Source organism: Polypterus senegalus, chromosome 14, assembly GCF_016835505.1.
Source record: "Polypterus senegalus isolate Bchr_013 chromosome 14, ASM1683550v1, whole genome shotgun sequence".
Taxonomy (NCBI): Eukaryota; Metazoa; Chordata; class Cladistia; order Polypteriformes; family Polypteridae; genus Polypterus; species Polypterus senegalus.
In genome coordinates this window covers 64184899-64207813 of record NC_053167.1, presented here as the reverse complement: position 1 = coordinate 64207813, position 22915 = coordinate 64184899, and the positions used below count along the sequence as shown (strand labels likewise).

At 40.0% G+C, this 22915-nt stretch overlaps 1 protein-coding gene across 1 annotated transcript in view; it reads left to right on the top strand.

Annotated features, from left to right (window-relative positions):
* Positions 1-22915, top strand: part of LOC120515020 (box C/D snoRNA protein 1-like) — a 51272-nt gene that overhangs the window by 1867 nt on the left and 26490 nt on the right. Inside the window, exons 2-4 of the mRNA XM_039735711.1 lie at positions 19274-19342; positions 19504-19584; positions 20652-20732. Of these exons, the coding sequence (XP_039591645.1) occupies positions 19274-19342; positions 19504-19584; positions 20652-20732 (231 nt within the window). The remainder of the gene's footprint in view (positions 1-19273; positions 19343-19503; positions 19585-20651; positions 20733-22915) is intronic.

Sequence of the window (22915 nt, the reverse complement as noted above, 5' to 3'; positions counted from 1 at the left end):
TCAGCTCAGTTTTGCAGACTGGTGGCACCCAGTGTCAAAGCAGTGCTACTGTTCCTGTGTGGTTATCCTTTCTTTTCCTGACACAGCTTTATAAATACACTGAAATTAACTTCATATTGTTTAATAGTGTAATGCATCTGATTGTAATTAACCTGTAACAATATAATGGCCCAGGGAATAGCCATAGTATTCCAAATACCATAACTGCTTTAGCGTTGTTACTCTCACTGCACCTTCTTCTTCTTCTTCTTACTTCACCTGCTCCCGTTGGGGGTTGTCACAGTGAGTCATCTTTTTCCATATTACTCTCACTGCACCACTGAGTATTTTTATCACTGTATCTTAGTGGGGAATCACAACAGCAGCTGATCGGAAAGAGAATTATCGGTATACAGCTGCAGGCTGCATACTGTAGTGGAGGTGACTGTGTGGTGGGTGGGTGGTGAACCGCCCCTCGCTACTCCCATTCAATCTCAATAGCAAGCCTCTTTGTACTGTTACGTATATAGCAGTAAGTTGTCTCTTGTCAGTACACCAGATGTGCTGACGAGGGATGCCTGCCTGCTGTGATAGCTGTGCAGTGCTGTGTAGAAGAGCTCATCTTAACCTTTTGTCTTCTTAAACACAAATCTGATGCAAGTGCTGGTAATACAGTAAAGAATAGAAAAATCATCACCATTGAAAATAAAGTAGAAATAAAGTCAGAGAGAGGTGAAACTCCATCATTCATTGGATTAGCACTTGGTTAGAGTCGATCAACAATAGCATTTATTAAAATAATGTACCTGTTCCGACTTACATACAAATTCAACTTAAGTACAAACCTACATCTCTATCTTGTACGTAACCCGGGGAGTACGTGTGTGTGTGTGTGTGTGTGTGTGTATATGTATATGTATATGTGTGTATATATATATTAGAACATTAGAACAATCTAGACTAGAACAGGCCATTCAGCCCAACAAAGCTCGCCAGTCCTATCCACTTGTTTCCTCCAAGAAAACATCAAGTCGAGTTTTGAAAGTCCCATACATCTTACTGTTTACCACACTACTTGGTAGCTTATTCCAAGTGTCTATCGTTCTTTGTGTAAAGCAAGACTTCCTAATGTTTGTGCGAAATTTACCCTTAACAACTTTCCAACTTTGTCCCTGTGTTCTTGATGAGCTCATTTTAAAATACAAGTCTCGATCCACTGTACTAATTCCCTTCATAATTTTAAACACTTCAATCATGTCACCTCTTAATCTTCTTTTGCTTAAACTGTAAAGGCTCAGCTCTTTTAATCTTTCCTCATAATTCAACCCCTGTAGACCTGGAATCAGCCTAGTCGCTCTTCTCTGGACCTGTTCTAGTGCTGCTATGTCCTTTTTGTAGCCTGGAGACCAAAACTGCACACAGTACTCAAGATGAGGCCTCACCAGTGCATTATAAAGGTTGAGCATAACCTCCTGTGACTTGTACTCCACACATCGTGCTATATAACCTAACATTCTGTTAGCCGTCTTAATGGCTTTTTAACACTGTTGTGAAGTTGATAGCTTAGAGTCCGCTATGACTCCTAAATCCTTCTCATAAGGTGGACTCTTGATTTTCCGACCGCTCATTGTGTATTCAAACCTAATATTTTTACTTCCTATGTGTAATACTTTACATTTACTGACATTAAATTTCATTTGCTACAAATCTGCCCAAGCCTCTATGTTATCCAAGTACTTCTGTAATGATATAACGGATTCCAAATTATCTGCTAATCCACCTATCTTGGTATCATCTGCAAACTTAACCAGCTTGTTACTTATATTCCTATCTAAATCATTTATATATATTAAAAATAGCAGCGGCCCTAGCACTGACCCCTGTGGAACACCACTCTTAACATCGGCCAGTTCTGATGAGGTTCCTCACACCATCACCCTCTGCTTCCTGTGTCTGAGCCAATTCTGCACCCATCTAAAAACATCACCCTGAACTCCCACTTCTTTTAACTTGATGCCCAACCTCTCATGTGGCACCTTATCAAATGCTTTCTGAAAGTCCAAATAAATAATATCATAAGCTCCACTTTGATCGTATCCTTTTGTTGCCTCCTCATAGAATTCCAACATGTTAGTAAAACACGACCTCCCTCTTCTGAACCCATGCTGATTGTTCAGAATAACTCCTGTCCTTGCCATGTGTTGCTCAATCTTATCCTTAATAATTCCTTCCATTAATTTTCCTCTGATGCTTGTTAAGCTTACTGGCCTATAGTTGCTTGGATCTGCCCTGTCACCCTTTTTATATAATGGGATGATATTTGCCATTTTCCAGTCCTTTGGAATCTCTCCAGTGCACAGTGACTTCCTAAAAATATGTGTCATGGGTTTATATATGTACTCACCAGCCTCCTTAAGAACACAAGGATAAATATTATCTGGGCCTGGTGATTTGTTTGATTTCATCTTATTTAATCTGAGCAGCACTTCTCCCTCTACAATTTCCAAATCCCTCAGTACCTCCTTAGTAGTTGCGTTTACCTCTTCCTTGTGGCCAAGGATCTGTGTGCCAAGCTTGTGGCATCATATTCTATAAGACTTGAGGCTGTAATTGCTGCCAAAGGTGCATCGACAAAGTATTGAGCAAAGGCTGTGAATACTTATGTACATGTGATTTCTCAATTTTTTATTTTTAATAAATTTGGAATAACCAAGTAAACTTTTTTCACGTTGTCATTATGGGGTGTTGTGTGTAAAATTGTGAAGAAAAAAAATGAATTTAATCCTTTTTGGAATAAGGCTGTAACAACAAAATGTGGAAAAAGTGATGCGCTGTGAATACTTTCCAGATGCACTGTAGTTGTAAAGCTTAATTTTCAGCAGTCCTTCCTTTATGGTCCTAATATTAAACACCCTTAGTTTATCCTTAATTAGTCATGTATAAATGCTAATTGGTTATTAGAAGAAAGTTTGTATTTACATTAGCACCACTGAAATATAGTATACTGTTCACTTAGGTTGCAAGGTATTGGGTTAAAAATTGGATAAAATGAAACTGCTTTCTCAAGAAATGTCTCACTGTATTGTGTGGATTTTTTCCCCAGAATGAAGTCTATTCCATCTGACATAATAATATGATATTGCACGCTCTGATGTTCTTATCTTATGCAGTTGCACACCTGGGCCTTTCTGTTCTTTTCCAACACTGGTTAGATCCTCTTAAGATCGTAATATACACCTTTGTATGAAATCTTCAGTTTTTTGGCAGTCTGTCACATGGGATAGCCTTCATTCTGCAAAAAAAAATTAACTGACTGTAACTTTTTTTTGAGAAAACTGATAGACAAAACATAAAATACATATACACCCAAACTATAGTCTGAGCACACACTGGAGTGATTATTAAAAAAAAAGAGAACAACAACTTGAGACGTTCGTGTTTGTCTAGTGTTTTATTCGATCCATTACTAATATTATTGGACCAGTGTTTGTGTAGTAGCTCCAGTTACACTGTGCAGTAATTGTATGCATTAAGTTATGTATGAATGTTGAATGCAATGGAACATTTAGTCAAAGGTTCTTGAAAATTAAATATTTATATTTGCCATTGAAAATGAAATGCATTTTGTATATAGTCTGATTCATTAATACAGTATGTCCCAGAATTATGTGCACAACATAAGAATAGAGAAATCTATAAGCATAACTTAATAGAATGTATAAATTTTGTTCTCTATATCTATTTAGAGAAAATACATGAAATATGGTTTATACAATTTTTTTACTTCCTCTTTATACGTATTAACAAATGAATTTTGTATTTTTGTGTAGTTGTTTATTTTAATGTTGTTATGTTATTAATATTTTGTACCATTTTCACTCAATGCGAAAAGTAAATTGCAATAAAAAGGTCTCAGAAAGTACCAAGTACATTATATACAAAACAGATGTTTATATACAAGTGATTACAAATAGTTTATGATCCGTGAGCATTTTTGCCAAATTATTTGTGATAATTGCTCTCATGTGGCTAAGGAAATAATCTGATTTGGAGGATAACTAGGATAAAAATGTCCCATCCTTAGAAATAATGATTAGTTTAAAGCTGTTATTTCAATTTCTTTTATACATATTACAAAATTTAACCTGGTAAGAGTGAACTGTTAGTAAAAGAATTTTTACATCAAACAAATTAAAATTCTGCATGTAGATTTACATTGTATTTTATAATTATTTTATTCATTTTTTTTTTTTTTCCTTTTTTGATTAAAAAAAAATGTGACATGCACTGCGTCATTAATATCCTATTCCAGGGGTGGCGAACTCCAGGCCTGGAGTGCTGCACTGGCTACAGGTTTTCATTCTAACCCTTTTCCTAATCAGTGACCAGTTTTCACTGCTAATTAACTTTTTCCCCATCGCTTTAATTGCCCTGTTAGAACAGTTCAGCCCTCTGAATTGATTCTTTTCTTTATTAAATGACAGCCAACCAGAAATGAGATGTGAAACGAGCTAACAGATGACCAGCTAAACTGGGGCTTCACGCTCCAACCACTTTCACCCCAATCACTTTCTTAATGAGAAGCCAATTCTTGCTGTTAAGTAAACCCGTTATTTAATTCCATGGCTTGTTGCTACTCTCATTCTACCACAGCACACATTTCAAAAACTCTTGTTTTTCTGTTCTTTCAAAGAGCACCGTCAAAATATTTTGGTGACCTGAGAGATCAACCTTACCAAGACCATCACCTCTCTTTAATTTCAGATATTGTGTAATGGGCACAGGGGAGCTGGTCATGTGGTGGCTTGTTTTGTGTCGCATTATTGTTTGGCTGCTAATTAAAGAAAAAGAAACAACTATGGGGCCTGAGTCAAGTTAATTAAAAGAAGTAATCCGCAGCAAAAACTGGTCACTAATTAAGAAGATGATAAAAATGAAAACCTGCAGCCACTGTGGCAGTCGAAGCCTGGAGTTCACCACCGTGTCTTATTCAGAAAGTTATGTAAATTGTGTCAAACACTGGGCCAGAGTCGCACGTTACTAGAACCTTTGTTTTACGATTGGTTTAAAGATTTTCTTCAAATACAGGTTTAAAGTCCACATGGTGGTGGTTGGGAGCATGCACTAATGGAAACAATTTTATTCACCCCAGACGAGTACCACACAAATATGAATGCACAAAAAGATAGCATGCTGGTTCTTCTGTGTTATGAGTGATTGTGGCTTCTGTGGTATTTGAAATAGTTCTACCTCTAGCATAGAATATATTTTTTATTGATTTTGTAGTTTAAAACCTTCTTTTTTTCACCTTGGCTCAACACCAACAGATCAGATACACACTGCAGTTCTCAACACAGCTCCAGGATTCACTATGATTTAATAAATACCTCCATCTCGGTCCCCAGCCAATCAAGTACTACTTGCCTGCCATATTTAGGTGGAATCTGAAGTACAAAGTAGAATTGTAGTCGACCAAAGTTTTTGTCTTTTCTGCTGTACTGGTTGGGAGAGGAGATCTCCTGATGAATGGTGCTTTGGCCAATCAGCAGATGAACTAGCTGTTACAACACAACTGCACTCACCATCAATTATGAACCTGCATGGTATCCAGTACAGAAATAAAATGTTTGGTGAGTGATAAACCATCTTGTCCTGGGAGGGTTCGTGTCTCTGTTTCTATGAAGCCAGTCTAATAAAAGCATATTAAAGACATCCTCTTAATCAATGAGTTATGCTTATTACATAACTATAACCCCATTTAACACCATTTACTGTAGTTGTGTTATACTGTAGTTACTTTCATGTTCTATCATGTTTTCTACACAGATACACAGTCACCTCCATCAAATACTTGTGGTTATAATCATTGTAAAACATTTATCTGCATGATGTTTTTATGACATGACAGAAATGTCATGACATTGATGACAGAAATAAACCTAGCACTTGTTCCAGCACCAACAGTACTTCTTAAAACCTATTTTTCAGCTCTTTCAGAACCTACTTCTCAGATTTTTCCCAGTTCTCTTTCCTCGGGTTTAGTTAATATCTGGTTAGAAAATCAGCTGTCACTCCAAAAAAGAAAACACCCTTGTTTCTACATTTCTTAGCAATTACAGACATTTTTCCAACATATCATTTTTTTGTCAAAAGGTCAGAGGTGGTTGCCCCACAGTTTCAGCAGATTTGTTCAATAATAACGTTTTTTGAGCTTTTACCAAACAGAATTTTGTTCTCATCACAGTTCAGAAACTGCTCTTCTCCGTGAAGTTAATGATCTTCTCTGTTCTGTTGATTTTGGACTTGTCAGTATTTTACCACTTACTGTACCGATCTTAATACTGAATTTGACATAGTCAATAATATTATTCTGCTGTCATGTCTCCAATCACCCCTTGCAGTGTATAACATTGCCTTTCCATGGTTGAAATCAAATCTTACTAATAATAAGCTATTTATTTCTATTGGGAAACAGAAGTCTCATACAGCTTCACTTTGTCAAGGTGTCCCAGAAAGCTCTATTGTAGGTTTCCTCCTGTTTACCATTACATTCTACCCCTGGACTCCACTATTTGTCACTATGTTTTATGATTAATTTCTATGCTGATGACACACAAACTTGCATTAATATCTATCCCAAACATCAACTTCCACTTTCCTCCTTGGTAAATTGATTACCTGTGATGCAGAAATTCTTGTTCATGCTTTTGTCACTTTTTGTTTAGATTACTGTAATTCACCGTTTTCAGATCTGCCTGCCAAGTCTCTAAATAAACCACAATATATGCAAAATTCTGCAACCATGTTGCTTACTTAGACAGGAAATCTACACACATCATGGCTCCTATATCAGCTATTAGATTAGATTGTAGAATATTAATTGTAGAATATAAAACTTCTTGCCCTTATGTTTAAACTCTAATTGGCCATGCATTTCTGAATGTCTCTGTCCCTCCAAACTGGCACACTTACTCAGATCCTCAGGCAGTGGTCTACTGTCACATTCTGGAACAATCTATCATACCATCTCTGTGACTATACAAAGTTATCCTCATTTAAGTCCAATCTCAAATTTAATCTTTCAGTTTAACATTATCATTTTTTAATTTAAATCTGACAGGCCCTACTCATTAGATAATCTTGTACAGTAATAAGAATTATTCAACATATATTTTTATATTTACAATATTCTATTTTCACATTTTTGTTTATATTTTATTAAATTGTACTTCCTTGAGTTTTTTTTTCTACTGGATTGTTCTGTTTATTTTATTTTTTTTTAAAGTGACCTTGAGTTTATGATGATGTGCTATATAAATAAAGATGTATTGTTACAATCCATGGATTTTAAGATTCAGTCTTATTGAACAATCTCTTTCCTTACATATACTGTATATTAAAAGGTTACAATTTTGCAGTATGGTACATCTAGAGCAGGTGTGCTTTGTGCTGACGTGTGTTTTGCAAACGCTAGAGTCTGTTGAGAGTTGTTTTGTTCTGTGGTGTGAGATTTAAATAAAAAAAAATACATTTTGCTCTTAAAAACTTGGGTTTTGGTTGCCGCTAAGGAACCGTGTGGGAATTTTAAAGCTTTTTTCCCTTTAGAAGGGTTTTTTGCTTTTTTCGCCTGGCACAAGAGCAAAAGTAGCTGGGTGTTTGGAAGTGCGCTTGGAAAAGTTATTTGTACTTGTTCTTTTCTTGTTATCTGTATTTGAATTAGCATCGAGGAGGCAGGGTAGAAAGCAGCAGTAACTGATATCGCCATTTGTAAGTAAATAACTGCGTCGTCGTAACAGCATTCCTTAGTTTAAAGGAAAAGAAAAAAAAAAAGGCCGCGGCTGACTTCAAAGCAGTAAAAGGTGGAAGACTCAGTAGTGCGCAGGTAAGCGGCCTGCGTTAAGACACCGATCAGGCACAAGGAGCAGTAGGAGCAAATAAGGTAGTAAAGTTTTATTTATTTGTTTATTTTAGATTAAACAGTCCTTAGCGTCCAGAGGCAGAACAGTTAAGTGGGCGACAGTATTGGTTCATTAATACGGGGAATACAAACAGTGCGAGTGAAGAGCTTATAAGTAAGAGAGCGCAAAGTTAGAGAAGAGACAGAGAAAAGTAAAGTTAACCTCATAGAAAGGCAAATAGCAGGCAGCTGAGAGGGAGAACAGTACAGGAGCTTAAGGGGAAAAGGTGTAAAATATCTGTAGCAGATCTTAGTGTTACCATTTAAGTTAAGGAGCAGCTGAAAGAAGAAGAAATTTAATTTTAAAAAAAATATAGTTAAGGCAGCTTAGTAATCCCAAATCAAATTTTAATAATGAGGCCAGTGCAATGCAAGTCCTGTTGGATGTTGGACTTTTAGATGATGGTTTGGAAGAGCCAGTTGTCTATGAGGGCTACATCTGCAAGAGATGCCAGCTGATCCAGCACCTCGAGCTCAGGGTCGCTGAACTGGAGGAGGAGTTGGCTGACCTGCGTTGTAATAGAGAATTGGCGGACTTGGCCCAGGTGTCCTTTAGAGAGATAGTGTGCACCCCTAAGGTGGGCGGGAGGAGATTCCAGACCAGACAGGTAGGAATAGGTGGGTCACGGTCACAAGGTGTAAGGTAAAGGGTGCACACTGTCCGGGGGCATCAACCCCAGAATTAGAAGTGTCTAACCGTTATCATGTCCTGGCGGAGCTGGACGGTGACTCTGATAATTCTGAGGTGGTAGGCAGGGTTGAGGAGCCCCAACGGGCCACCTCAAAACCAGTTCCCAAAAAGAGAGAGGTAGTGATAGTTGGGGACTCAATCATTAGGGGATTGAAGCGCAGGTGTGCTCCAGAGAGAGAGAGTCTCGCGGTGTGTTGCCTTCCGGGAGCACAGGTGGGAGACCTGGAAGGGTGGATAGGCTCTTGGCCCGGAGCAGGGGTGGATCCAGTTGTCATTGTCCACGTTGGAACAAATGACATACATAAGGGTAGTCTGTCAGTTCTGATCCAAATTCAAAGAGTTAGGTACCAAGCTGAGGAGCAGAACTGACAAGGTAGTCTTCTCCAGTTCTGCCTGTGCCACGCCAGTCCAGGTAAGATTGAGGAGATTAGAAGGCTTAACGCGTGGCTCAAATCTTGGTGCAGGGTAGAAGGGTATAGGTTTATGGGGCATTGGGACTCCTTTTGGAACAGATGGGACCTGTTCGCCTGACGGTTACATCTGAACGGAGGGGCACCAATGTATTGGGGAGGCGTATGTGTAGGCTAGTCGAGGATTGTTTAAACTAGGGAATGGGGGCAGGGAGTTTAGGACAGGCCAGATTTAGATCTATACATGGAAGAACAAACAATGGTGTAGAAATAAAATGCATAGTAATGTAAATTTTAAGCAAACACGTAAAGATAGAAGGATTAACACATTAAAAATAGCTTGCCTTAATGCTAGAAGTATCAAAAATAAGGTAAGTGAGTTGGAGTTGTATGTAGCAGAGCACAATTATGATATTATAGCAATAACGGAAACCTGGCTAAATAACAAAGATGGGGATGAGTGTAACATAGAGGGATACACATTTTTAGGAAGGATAGACAGAACAGAAAAGGAGGTGGGGTTGCTGTTTATGCCAAACAGGAATTAAATGTAAGTCATCTTCAGTTGGATGATGAGCCCCATCTTAGTGAGGACATGTGGCTTCGCCTGGAAAATATTAGGGAAAAGGTCTCATTTTAGGAGTGTGTTATAGACCACCCAATTCAGACAGTAATTTCAACACACATCTTTTAGTAATATCAAAAGGCAAGTTTACAGGGGATATTATAGTCATGGGGACTTTAATTATCCAAATATTAACTGGGATAACCTTACAGATGGAGGAGCACAAGAGCAGGAGTTTTTAGAAGTAATCAGTGACTGTTTTTTAACACAGCATGTTAAAGCACCAACAAGGGGTGAAGCCTGTCTGGATTTAGTATTCTGTAATAATCAGGATAGAATTGAGGGTGTAGAGGTGATTGAACCACTAGGGTCAAGTGACCATAATGTAATACAATTCTCAGTATTTTGTAAGAGTACAGATGCAAAGACTAAAATTGTTAAGTTGAACTTTAGTAGGGCTAATTTTGAGCAGATGCGACAAAGTCTAAGTAGGATAGACTGGGATAAGCTTTTAAATGTGGAGACAGTCGAGGAGCAGTGGAACAGGTTTAAAATGTTTTACATGTAATGCAGGACAGATACATACCTAAATTTGGAAGTAATAGGAAACTAAAAAATCTCCACGATGGATTAATAAAGATTTAAAAAAGAAATTGCAAAGGAAAAAACTGCTGTATAAGGCATATAAGACTAATGACTGCAAAGAGAACCGTAGAGCGTATGAGAACATGAGGGCAACCATTAAGAAGGATATCAGAGAGGCTAAAAGACAGTTGGAGAGGAATATAGCAGATAAGGCGAAAGAAGACCCCAAGAGATTCTTTCAGTATTTTAGTAGTAAAAGAACAGTTAAGGAGGAGGTCAAGTTCATCAGGAATAGTAAAGGGAATTAAAAGATACAGACAATGAAATAGCAGATGCCCTAAACTTACATTTTTCTGAGGTGTTTACAAGTGAGCAAGTGGATAACCTGCCAGAGGTAAACACAACTACTAAGGAGGTACTGAGGGATTTGGAAATTGTAGAGGGAGAAGTGCTGCTCAGATTAAATAAGATGAAATCAAACAAATCACCAGGCCCAGATAATATTTATCCTCGTGTTCTTAAGGAGGCTAGTGAGTACATATATAAACCCTTGACACATATTTTTAGGAAGTCACTGTGCACTGGAGAGATTCCAAAGGACTGGAAAATGGCAAATATCATCCCATTATATAAAAAGGGTGACAGGGCAGATCCAAGCAACTATAGGCCAGTAAGCTTAACAAGCATCACAGGAAAATTAATGGAAGGAATTATTAAGGATAAGATTGAGCAACACATGACAAGGACAGGAGTTATTCTGAACAGTCAGCATGGGTTCAGAAGAGGGAGGTCGTGTTTTACTAACATGTTGGAATTCTATGAGGAGGCAACAAAAGGATACGATCAAAGTGGAGCTTATGATATTATTTATCTGGACTTTCAGAAAGCATTTGATAAGGTGCCACATGAGAGGTTGGGCATCAAGTTAAAAGAAGTGGGAATTCAGGGTGATGTTTTTAGATGGGTGCAGAATTGGCTCAGACACAGGAAGCAGAGGGTGATGGTGCGAGGAACCTCATCAGAACTGGCGATGTTAAGAGTGGTGTTCCACAGGGGTCAGTGCTAGGGCGCTGCTATTTTTAATATATATAAATGATTTAGATAGGAATATAAGTAACAAGCTGGTTAAGTTTGTAGATGATACCAAGATAGGTGGATTAGCAGATAATTTGGAATCCGTTATATCATTACAGAAGGACTTGGATAGCATACAGGCTTGGGCAGATTTGTGGCAGATGAAATTTAATGTCAGTAAATGTAAAGTATTACACATAGGAAGTAAAAATATTAGGTTTGAATACAAAATGGGCGGTTGGAAAATAGAGAGTCCACCTTATGAGAAGGATTTAGGAGTCATAGTGGACTCTAAGCTATCAACTTCCAAACAGTGTTCAGAAGCCATTAAGAAGGCTAACAGAATGTTAGGTTATATAGCACGATCTGTGGAGTACAAGTCCAAGGAGGTTATGCTCAACCTTTATAATGCACTGGTGAGGCCTCATCTTGAGTACTGTGTGCAGTTTTGGTCTCCAGGCTACAAAAGGACATAGCAGCGCTAGAAAAGGTCCAGAGAAGAGCGACTAGGCTGATTCCAGGTCTACAGGGGTTGAATTATGAGGAAAGATTAAAAGAGCTGAGCCTTTACAGTTTAAGCAAAAGAAGATTAAGAGGTGACATGATTGAAGTGTTTAAAATTATGAAGGGAATTAGTACAGTGGATCGAGACTTGTATTTTAAAATGAGTTCATCAAGAACACGAGGACACAGTTGGAAACTTGTTAAGGGTAAATTTCGCACAAACATTAGGAAGTTTTTCTTTACACAAAGAACGATAGACACTTGGAATAAGTTACCAAGTAGTGTGGTAGACAGTAAGACGTTAGGGACTTTCAAAACTCAACTTGATGTTTTCTTTGGAGGAAACAAGTGGATAGGACTGGCGAGCTTTGTTGGGCTGAATGGCCTCTTCTCGTCTAGAGTGTGCTATCCATCCATCCATCCTCTTCCGCTTATCCGAGGTCAGGTCGCGGGGGTAGCAGCTTAAGCAGAGAAGCCCAGACTTCCCTCTCCCCGGCCACTTCTTCCAGCTCTTCTGGGAGAATCCCAAGGCGTTCCCAGGCCAGCCGGGAGACATAGTCCCTCCAGCGTGTCCTGGGTCTTCCCCGGGGCCTCCTCCTGGTTGGACGTGCCCGAAACACCTCACCAGGGAGGCGTCCAGGAGGCATCCTGATCAGATGCCCGAGCCACCTCATCTGACTCCTCTCGATGCGGAGGAGCAGCAGCTCTACTCTGAGCTCCTCTCGGATGACTGAGCTCCTCACCCTATCTTTAAGGGAAAGCCCAGACACCCTGCGGAGGAAACTCATTTCAGCCGCTTGTATTCGCGATCTCGTTCTTTCGGTCACTACCCATAGCTCATGACCATAGGTGAGGGTAGGAACATAGATCGACTGGTAAATTGAGAGCTTTGCCTTACGGCTCAGCTCTTTTTTCACCACGACAGACCGATGCAGAGCCCGCATCACTGCGGATGCCGCACCGATCCGCCTGTCGATCTCAGGCTCCATTCTTCCCTCACTCGTGAACAAGACCCCGAGATACTTGAACTCCTCCACTTGGGGCAGGATCTCTCCCCCAACCCTGAGAGGGCACTCCACCCTTTTCCGGCTGAGGACCATGGTCTCGGATTTGGAGGTGCTGATTCTCATCCCAGCCGCTTCACACTCAGCTGCGAACCGCTCCAGAGGGAGCTGAAGATCACGGCCTGATGAAGCAAACAGGACAACATCATCTGCAAAAAGCAGTGACCCAATCCTGAGTCCACCAAACCGGACCCCTTCAACACCCTGGCTGCGCTAGAAATTCTGTCCATAAAAGTTATGAACAGAATCGGTGACAAAGGGCAGCCTTGGCGGAGTCCAACTCTCACTGGAAACGGGCTCGACTTACTGCCGCAATGCGGATCAAGCTCTGACACCGGTTGTACAGGGACCGAACAGCTCTTATCAGGGGTCCGTACCCCATACTCCCGAGCACCCCCACAGGATTCCCCAAGGGACACGATCGAACGCCTTTTCCAAGTCCACAAAGCACATGTAGACTGGTTGGGCAAACTCCCATGCACCCTCTAGGATCCTGCTAAGGGTGAAGAGCTGGTCCACTGTTCGCGACCAGGACGAAAACCACACTGTTCCTCCTGAATCCGAGGTTCGACTATCTGACGGACCCTCCTCTCCAGAACCCCCGAATAGACTTTTCCAGGGAGGCTGAGGAGTGTGATCCCTCTATAGTTGGAACACACCCTCCGGTCCCCCTTTTTAAAGAGGGGGACCACCACCCCGGTCTGCCAATCCAGAGGCACTGTCCCCGATGTCCATGCGATGTTGCAGTGTCGTGTCAACCAAGACAGTCCTATAACATCCAGAGCCTTAAGGAACTCCGGCGATCTCATCCACACCCGGGGCCCTGCCACCAAGGAGTTTTTTGACCACCTCGGTGACTTCAGTCCCAGAGATGGGAGAGCCCACCTCAGAGTCCCAGGCTCTGCTTCCTCATTGGAAGGCATGTTAGTGGGATTGAGGAGGTCTTCGAAGTACTCCCCCCACCGACCCACAACGTCCCAAGTCGAGGTCAGCAGCGCACCATCCCCACCATATACGGTGTTGACACTGCACTGCTTCCCCTCCTGAGACGCCGGACGGTGGACCAGAATCTCCTCGGCCGTCCAAAGTTGTTCTCCATGGCCTCTCAAACTCCTCCCATGCCCGAGTTTTGCCTCAGCAACAACCGGCCGCATTCCACTTGGCCTGCCGGTACCTATCAGCTGCCTCCAGAGACCCACAGGACAAAAAGTCCTATAGGACTCCTTCTTCAGCTTGACGGCATCCCTCACCGCGGTGTCCACCAACGGGTTTGGTGATTGCCGCCGCGACAGGCACCGACCACCTTACTGCCACAGCTCTGGTCAGCCGCCTCAACAATAGAGGCATGGAACATGGCCCATTCGGACTCAATGTCCCCACCTCCCTCGGGGCGTGGTTGAAGTTCTGCGAGGTGGGAGTTGAAGCTACTTCTGACAGGGGACTCTGCCAGCCGTTCCCAGCAGACCCTCGCAACACGTTTGGGCCTACCAGGTCTGACCGGCATCTTCCCCCACCATCGAAGCCAACTCACCACCAGGTGGTGATCAGTTGACAGCTCCCCCTCTCTTCACCCAAGTGTCCAAGACATATGGCGCAAGTCCGGCGACACAACCACAAAGTCATCATCGACTGAGGCCTAGGGTGTCCTGGTGCCAAGTGCACATATGAACACCCTTATGCTTGAATATGGTGTTCGTTATGGACAATCTGTGGTGAGCACAGAAGTCCAATAACAAAACACCGCTCGGGTTCAGATCGGGGGCCATTCCTCCCAATCACGCCCTTCCAGGTCTCACTGTCATTGCCCACGTGGGCATTGAAGTCTCCCAGCAAAACGAGGGAATCCCCAGAAGGTATGCCCTCTTGCACCCCCTCCAGAGACTCCAAAAACAATGCACAAACAACAGTCAGGACCCTTCCCCCCACCCGAAGGTGGAGGGAGGCCACCCTCTCGTCCACCGGGGTAAACCCCAACCCACAGGCTCCAAGTCGCGGGGGCAATAAGTATGCCCACACCTGCTCGGTGCCTCTCACCGGGGCAACTCCAGAGTGGTAGAGAGTCCAGCCCCTCTCAAGGAGATTAGTTCCAGAGTCCAAGCTGTGAGTCGAGGTGAGTCCGACTATATCTAGCCAGAACCTTTCAACCTCGCGCACTAGCTCAGGCTCCTTCCCTTAAGAGAGGTGATATTCCACGTCCCAAGAGCCAGTTTCTGTAGCCGAGGATCAGACCGCCAAGGTCCCCGCCTTCGGCCACCACCCAACTCACACTGCACCCGACCTCCTTGGCCCCTCCCATAGGTGGTGAGCCCATGGGAAGGAGGACCCACGTTATCTCTTCGGGCTGTGCCCGGCCGACCTCCATGGGTGCAGGCCCGGCCACCAGACGCTCGCCATCGAACCCCACCCCTAGGCTTGGCTCCAGAGGGGGGCCCTGATGACCCGCGTCCGGGCAAGGGAAAATGTCGTCCACTGTTTTTATTCTTCATTGAAGGTGTTGAACCGTTCTTTGTCTCATCCCTCACCTAGGACCAGTTTGCCTTGGGTGGCCCTACCAGGGGCATAAAGCCCCGGACAACATAGCTCCTAGGATCATTGGGACACGCAAACCCCTCCACCACGATAAGGTGACGGCTCAAGGAGGGGTAGAGGGGAGTGTTCTAATGTTCTAATATCTGCTATGATAGGACATTTTTGTTAAGTGACTTTCATGGTCACACAGTGTCAGTGCCGGGATTTGAACCACAACCTCAGGGTGTAAGTCCAAAGCCTTAACCATTACACTACACTGCATTCCAATAATATTAGCCCATTGAGGCTCATTGTCTTTATGATATTTACCAGGGAAAGCCTGGTAACACAGCTAGTCATTTTATAAATAAGGACTCAGTTTTGTTTTTTGTTTAACTCCCATAAGCACCTTCTGTAAGTTGTGGAAGATGCATCCAGGTTAAAAATGTACTTAAAAGCAAAAAGCTATTGCTGAAACAGTCTCTGGGAATTTTCACTTGTTTCATTGCATTTGGATACATTAATCTACTGTTCTAAAATTACAAATTGCAATTGTGGGTCCAATTAGCATATTGTTTATTGAAATGTTCATTCGCACACTCTTTGAAAAAGGCATCTTTTAAGGAAAGATGTAAAGATTTTTAAACTTCACATGAACTAGTATCTGCAATAAATGAAAAGTCATCAAAATGTTAGTCTTTAGACATTACTTTTATTTCTAATTATACCAGAGAAACATCCCAATATATTTACTTTAATTAATGCCTCTGTTACATAGTAAGATCTGCAGAAAGAATTCAAATAACTTGGGTTACAGTAAATGTGTGTGTGTGAAATATAATAAAATATGCAGTGCCCTGTGTCATATTTGGGACAACATGCATTTATCCTTGATTTACCCCTCTGCTCCACAAATTAAAATTATAAATCAAACAATTCAGATGTGATTAATGTGCATATTGCACACTTTCATTTAAGGGTATTTGCATGCATTTTGGTGTCACCATGTGGAAATGACAACACTTTTCCTACATGACAAGCTTAATTTAAAACACTTTTCAAGGTGTTTTTCATTTCTGGTAAGTGAATCATTAGCTTACTGAGACGGTCAGGCTTTGGATTGATTTATATGAATCTACAGATGCACATGCCGATGTTTTCAGATGTCAGAGGGGATGTAGAATGTATTTGGAAACACCTAGCAACCCGTTAGTTTTTCACTGTTTTGATACCAGGTAGCAAACAGTTATTAATCAAAAAAACTGCTCCTTCCAGATGGATATACATAGAAATCTTGTATCAAAAACCCAGTTTACAGTAATTCCCGATGAAACGCACATGTTGGATTAATATGTTATACTTGAAGTAAATGTGCATGCAGTGTAATTTCCAACATCTACTGAAACATCATGGGTTCATTTATTCCAGTGTCAAATTTACAGGACAATGTTACTTTTAAATTAAGTATAACAAATAATATATGCTGATTTTTTTTTTCCTAACTGTATACACTTATTTCATTTCACCTTTAAAAACTGCAGCTGCAAACAAAGATAGACATAAAAATGTTAAGCTATATGACAAAATTTTTTCGCGCACTTTTAGTAAGTTTTTAATTCCAATGAAGTAAAACCATTTTTAAATTAGTTGTAATAAAAAGCTCATTTATCACTGAATTTCTTTTTGCAAATAATTATAGCTTTGTATTAACATTTTACTTGGAGTAAACTATTTGTCAAATTAGCTTTTATGAATTTTGGTTTAAAATAAACATGGACAAAACACTTTTGTGAATTTATAACCTACTAGCTGTTCTACCTTTCTAAGCTTGGTTGAAGTCTAAACAACCAACGTAGACCTATGTAACATTTGCAGTTCACCATGCAATACATATGTCCCTGTTATATGCCATTTGGTATGGAATTCATAAAAGTAATGTTAATTTTTGTGATGTGTGTGGTGTCTGTGCAGAAATGGATGTGGGAAGTTGTAGGAGAAAAACTGAAGTATTTGTTGTTCCATTTGGGAGCCCCATGAACCCGAACCGTTGGTAGTTGTAATCAAGATGAGTCTGGCAAATGAGGACACACAACATGCAGCAAGGGGTATATGGGGGGGAAAAAAAGTAATAAGTGCTTTTATTAAAAATCCATCCAAATCAGTGTCTAAATAAAGTGCAGTGCTCCATTACTCAGTAAATAAATAATCTTTTAAAAACAAGTTGAATGTGGAGGTTAAAATAATCCCAAAACTAAAAAGTCTGTTAAAATAATGGCTGAAATTCCAATCAAGACCCAGTCCTTCAAAAACTCACGTGCCTTGGTGCATTCCTCTGAAACCAAAGTCTCTTCTGCTTATCCCACATGGGACCCTGCAGATGGTGAAGATGTCCTGCCAACAGACTCCACCAACCTTCCATTATAGGCTCAGGTCCCTGCTGTCCATGGCTCTCCAGCAGGGCACTATGCCAAGCCTCCCTTATTTGCCTTCAGGTCCCACTGCCACTCCTCATGTCACTCCGCAATCCAAATAGCACTCAGTTTGAGTGACCCTTTTCAGCCCCAAGGGGCTGTCCTCCCTACTGCCTGCCTCCTTTCTTCCACACATTGGCATCTCCTGATTCTGCCTCATGTATTCTCTTTCCTCTAACCTAAGTCTCCATTCTTTCTCGTCTTTTTCCACTTTCCTCACCATCAGTTTTTTCTTTTTTTTTTCTTTTTTTCTCTCCTTCCCTTGTCAGACATGCAAGCTCCTTATATTACAGTATTTGGGCACAGGTGAAACCTCCGCCCACTCTGATATGACTTAAGCACCCAACTGATACGCTTGCATTTGCACGTGACTGCACGATCAGCCAGACACCACAATAAATCATGGAGTGGTGCCTTCGTGCTCACACCTAGGTCCTTCCAAGCCTACATGCTCTTGGGCACAATTATTATTTAAAAAAAGGCCTAACGCCTCGGACCACTTATCACAATCTGTTGGAATGTTGGAGACATTAGCAAATGGATAGTCACACAAACACTTATTCTTTTATTAAGGTGGATTTGTCAAATACCATTAGTTTAGTTAGTAGACACATTAAACTTAATGCAAAATCTTCTTTGCACTTGTTACAGATTTAGATTCAAAGTATACCATAAAATGATGAGGCACTGAGCAGTTGTTCATAACCACTGAAACTTCATTCCAAGCCCAGTACAGTATAATCATGGCAGTATATTTGTACTCCCACCCATTTTTCTCAACCTTTATAACATCCTAAAATTTATTACATTCTTTTCCAGCACCTGTTGTTATCATTTCAATGTTTGAATCTAGTGCCTCAGTTCCTTCCCCTCACAGGTTCATCTGTGTCAGTTACTCCACTCTCCCCCTTCCTTATACATGTCTTCACTGTCGGTCTTCTCAGTTTGAAAGATACACATTTGTGTAAAGTTATTTAACTTTACAGCACACAATTCAAAATGGAGACTACATCTCTATAAATTACCCATGGTATCTCCATGTGTAAGTATCTCACTGCACTGCCAAATTAACAGTTGTTTACTTCTTAGACTAGACTGTCATCATTTATTATTGTTGTGTTTCAATTATATACTCTAATGGCAGGTTATACATGTCATATTCTAAATTTTGATGGCAACTGTATTGCTTTATAATTTATATATACTGTATTTTTTGCATTAAATTAGGTGTTATTTGATGCCTGCTTGTGCCACCTGTGTTGAGACTTTCCTCTGGTGCAAACAGTTGTTTATTTTTTACGAAATCTAGGTGTTTACTACACATTACGTACCATTTTTTCAAAACTACTTAATTCTGTACAAGTCATGGTCACAGAAAGAATTGCTAAATTCTGCACAAACTAAGAATTGTGTTTTCCACCAATAAGAAATGTTTTTTTTTTTAATATGTTTTCTTCTCCTCTAGGGACCAAATGATCTTTTGGCATCTGAAGCTTATTTTTGTACAAAGCCAATGTGAATTTGTTGAGAAAAGGTAAGGAACAACCTTTTAAAAAATTAATACGTAACTGTGCACTGTGAAATGTTTTTTTTTTTTTATTCTCATTTTATATTTATTGATTTTATTACTTTTAATGTTTATTTTCTTACAGTTTTCATTTTTCGATTAATTTCAGTGCCAATTTGTGTTTATAGGGTTTCAAGTAGCCGAACACTCAATGACATTCTCGGCCAATATATACATCCAACAGAATCTGATCCTGTATTTCGTCAGAGGTAAAAAACAATTCTGAATTTCAGAATATAAGGTATAAAAGCTGTAATATTATGGTTCTTATTTTTTTGGCCTCACATACAAATAATAACATCTTTTACACACTGTGTTCAGTGCAGATGTACAGGAAGATTGAACAGAAGATTTACAAACTGGAAGTTGCATTGTAAAACACATTAAAGACATTGAAAAAGCACCAGAGCTAGGCTGAAACATTCCAAGCAACCCTTTTAGCTGTCAAGTGGAATCATTCACTACCGTCATCTGCACACTGTGCAGAGACCAGTTAAATTCTTTTATTGTTTTAGAGCAAGGCATTCACCATCCTACCTTCCTGGGCAGCAAAGACCAACACCCCAAATATATTCAACTTAACCTATAAAGGTTATAAAGGTGGGACTTGCTAAATCTAATTGTCCTACCATACCAGAATTGAAACATGAAGTCAGTACTACACTACATGCCTAAATTTCTTGAAAACAAGTGCAGTATATTTTGTTTAAAAAATGTAAATATTTGGGTGCACTTTATTCAATTAAAAACAATTCTGGAGATATTCCAAGAGCCCTTAAACTGATATGATGCTGGTGTAATGGCCAGATATAATTGACATGTATCAAATACCGATATGAAAATTTAAACATCGGTCTATTACCAAAAATTGTTAATTTTTTATGTCTTTAAAAAATAAGTTAATTGTTATGGTGTTAACACTTAACAGTAAAGATCGACTTTCCCAGGAAATTGCAATGGCACAAATTCAGAATTTGATATGATTCACTCCTGTATGATTCTTAACATGGCTACACCTTGTTTCTGAGAAATGATGATCCTTGCATAGCAGGACACAGTTGCTCAGTAGTTACAACTTTTTGATATGCTTGAACTTGCTTAAAATATTACTATATTTCTTAGATTGTATTTGATCTGTTATTCAAGGTCTAATCAAATTTGTGTTGATTTTATGTATATGCTTCAGTTTGTAGAATTCCTTTGTTAAAAAATATTTACATTTAAAAATTGATTATAATGTCTCTTTCTTGATTCCTTTATGCATTTCCTACTTCAGATTAAAGATATATGCATTATCACCATGCGATGAAGTGGAGGTTTTCATGAAAGTTGAAAACAGACGCTCTGACGCTGTCAGGTAAGAATGAGAGTTTAATAGAACAATAGAAAGATTTAGATAAGAATAGGTAATTCAGCCCAACAATGCTCGCCAGTCCTGTTTACTTAATGACTCCAAAATAATGTCAAGTCTAGTTTTAAAGTCTCTAAATTTTGATGTCTACTTCTGTACTTATTCCATGCATCTGTGGGTTCTCTGTGTGAGGAAAAAATTCCTAATGTTTGTGTGATATTTACCCTTAACAAGATTCCAACTACAGAAATATTTTCTGAAAGTCGAGATAAATAATATTGTATGCAGCACTTTGATCATAACCTTTTGTTGCTTCCTTATAGAATTCCAGCATGTTAGTAAAACACAACTGTCCTTGTCTGAACTCATGTTGACTGTTCAGTAAAACTCCTATTTTGACATGCAGTGGTAAATCTTTTTCTTAATAATTCCTTCCGTGATTTGCATGTGATTCATATTAAGCTTATTGGCCTATAGTTACTTGGATCTGTCTGATCACCCTTTTTATATACCGTATATACTCGTGTATAAGTTGGGTCTTGAAACCCGAAAAATCAATCATAAAGTCAGACCCCAACTTATGCGCCTGTTCAAAAATGCAGCACATTTTCTTCTTGCTTCCTCCAATCTCGCACCAGTTTCTCAGATAAATCGAATTTTCTTTTTAGCAGCACAGTTACCAATTTCTTTCGCCACTTCAACGACTTTTAATTTAAAACCGGCTTCATATTTTCTTCTGATTGTACGCTCCATCGTAGATGAGGGATGCTGTTATGGTAAAGGTGTATGAAGGTGCGAGATACGCAAAACAGTGCAAACGTCGCTTTGTAATTGTTTGGGTATTACAATGTTGTCACATTGGCACAATACATAAGAAAAAAGGGCAGTTGCTCCATAGTTACTATCTCGGATGGGCATTAGCATATTGTGAACTCTTGGACCAATAGTGTGAGTTTTCCACATTGAACTTATATAACTGACATTATACTGGAAATTATACGGTAAAATCAAGCCCCGACTTATTAACATTTTGCCATTTTTCAGTCCTTTGAAATTTCCCTAGTGCACAGTAACTTCCGAAAAATGTGTGTCATGGGTTTATATATGTAACTCCCTTGAGCAGTCAGGGGTAAATATTATCTGGTCCTTGTGATTTGCTTGATTTTGTTTGAGCCTATTTAATGAGAGTAGTACTTCTCCCTCTACAATTTCACTCAGTACCACCATTTGTAGTCACTGTTACCGCTGGTAGGTGATCCACTTCATTTCATGTGAGGACCTCAGAAAATGTAACTTTAGAATACCTGCTATTTTATTTTAAGTTTATAAAGCACAGAGAATTTGTTGATTTAGGTATTTTTTAAAAGCCTTAAATTTTACACCGTTTGGCTTGCTCTCTCTCTCAAGGGTGGGGATCGATCTGTTCTTAGCATAATTCTTTTTTTTTTTTTTTGTAAAAATGTGATTGCTATGTATTGATTGTAATAAAATTAATAAAAAAAAAAAATAGAATACCTGCTATTTCACTGTATGTTTGAATTCCCCTTTATTATTTTGATGCACTTCACCTCCTCCATGACTGTTCTTTTTGTAAGTAACAAAGACTGTTGAAAAGTTCAATATGGCGCCGACAGTGGCATCATACCACCGAAATAAGTACATGCATTGGTTTCGGTTAGCTCAGGGAAGCCGCCTACCAAATTTCGAGAAGATGGGGCCATAAATAAGAAAGTTCAACATGGCGTACGTTGTTGACCGTTATGACCATTACGCGTTGAATTTCGAAATGAAACCTGCTTAACTGTTGTAAGTAAGCTGTAAGGAATGAGCCTGCCACCTACACGGGAAGTTGGAGGATTAGTGACGTTGGAAAGTTCAATATGGCGGCCGACAGTGGTGTCATACCAACGAAATAAGTACCAAATTTCAGCCTTCTACCTACACAGGAAGTTGAAGAATTAGTGACGTTGGAAAGTTCAATATGGCGGCTGACAGTGGCGTCATACCAATGAAATAAGTATGTACATTGGTTTCAGTTAGCGCAGGGAAGCCGCCTACCAAATTTTGTGACGGGGCCATTAATAAGAAAGTTCAATATGGCGGACGTTGTTGACCGTTATGACCGTTACACGTAGAATTTCAAAATGAAACCTGCTTAACTTTTGTAAGTAAGCTGTAAGGAATGGGCC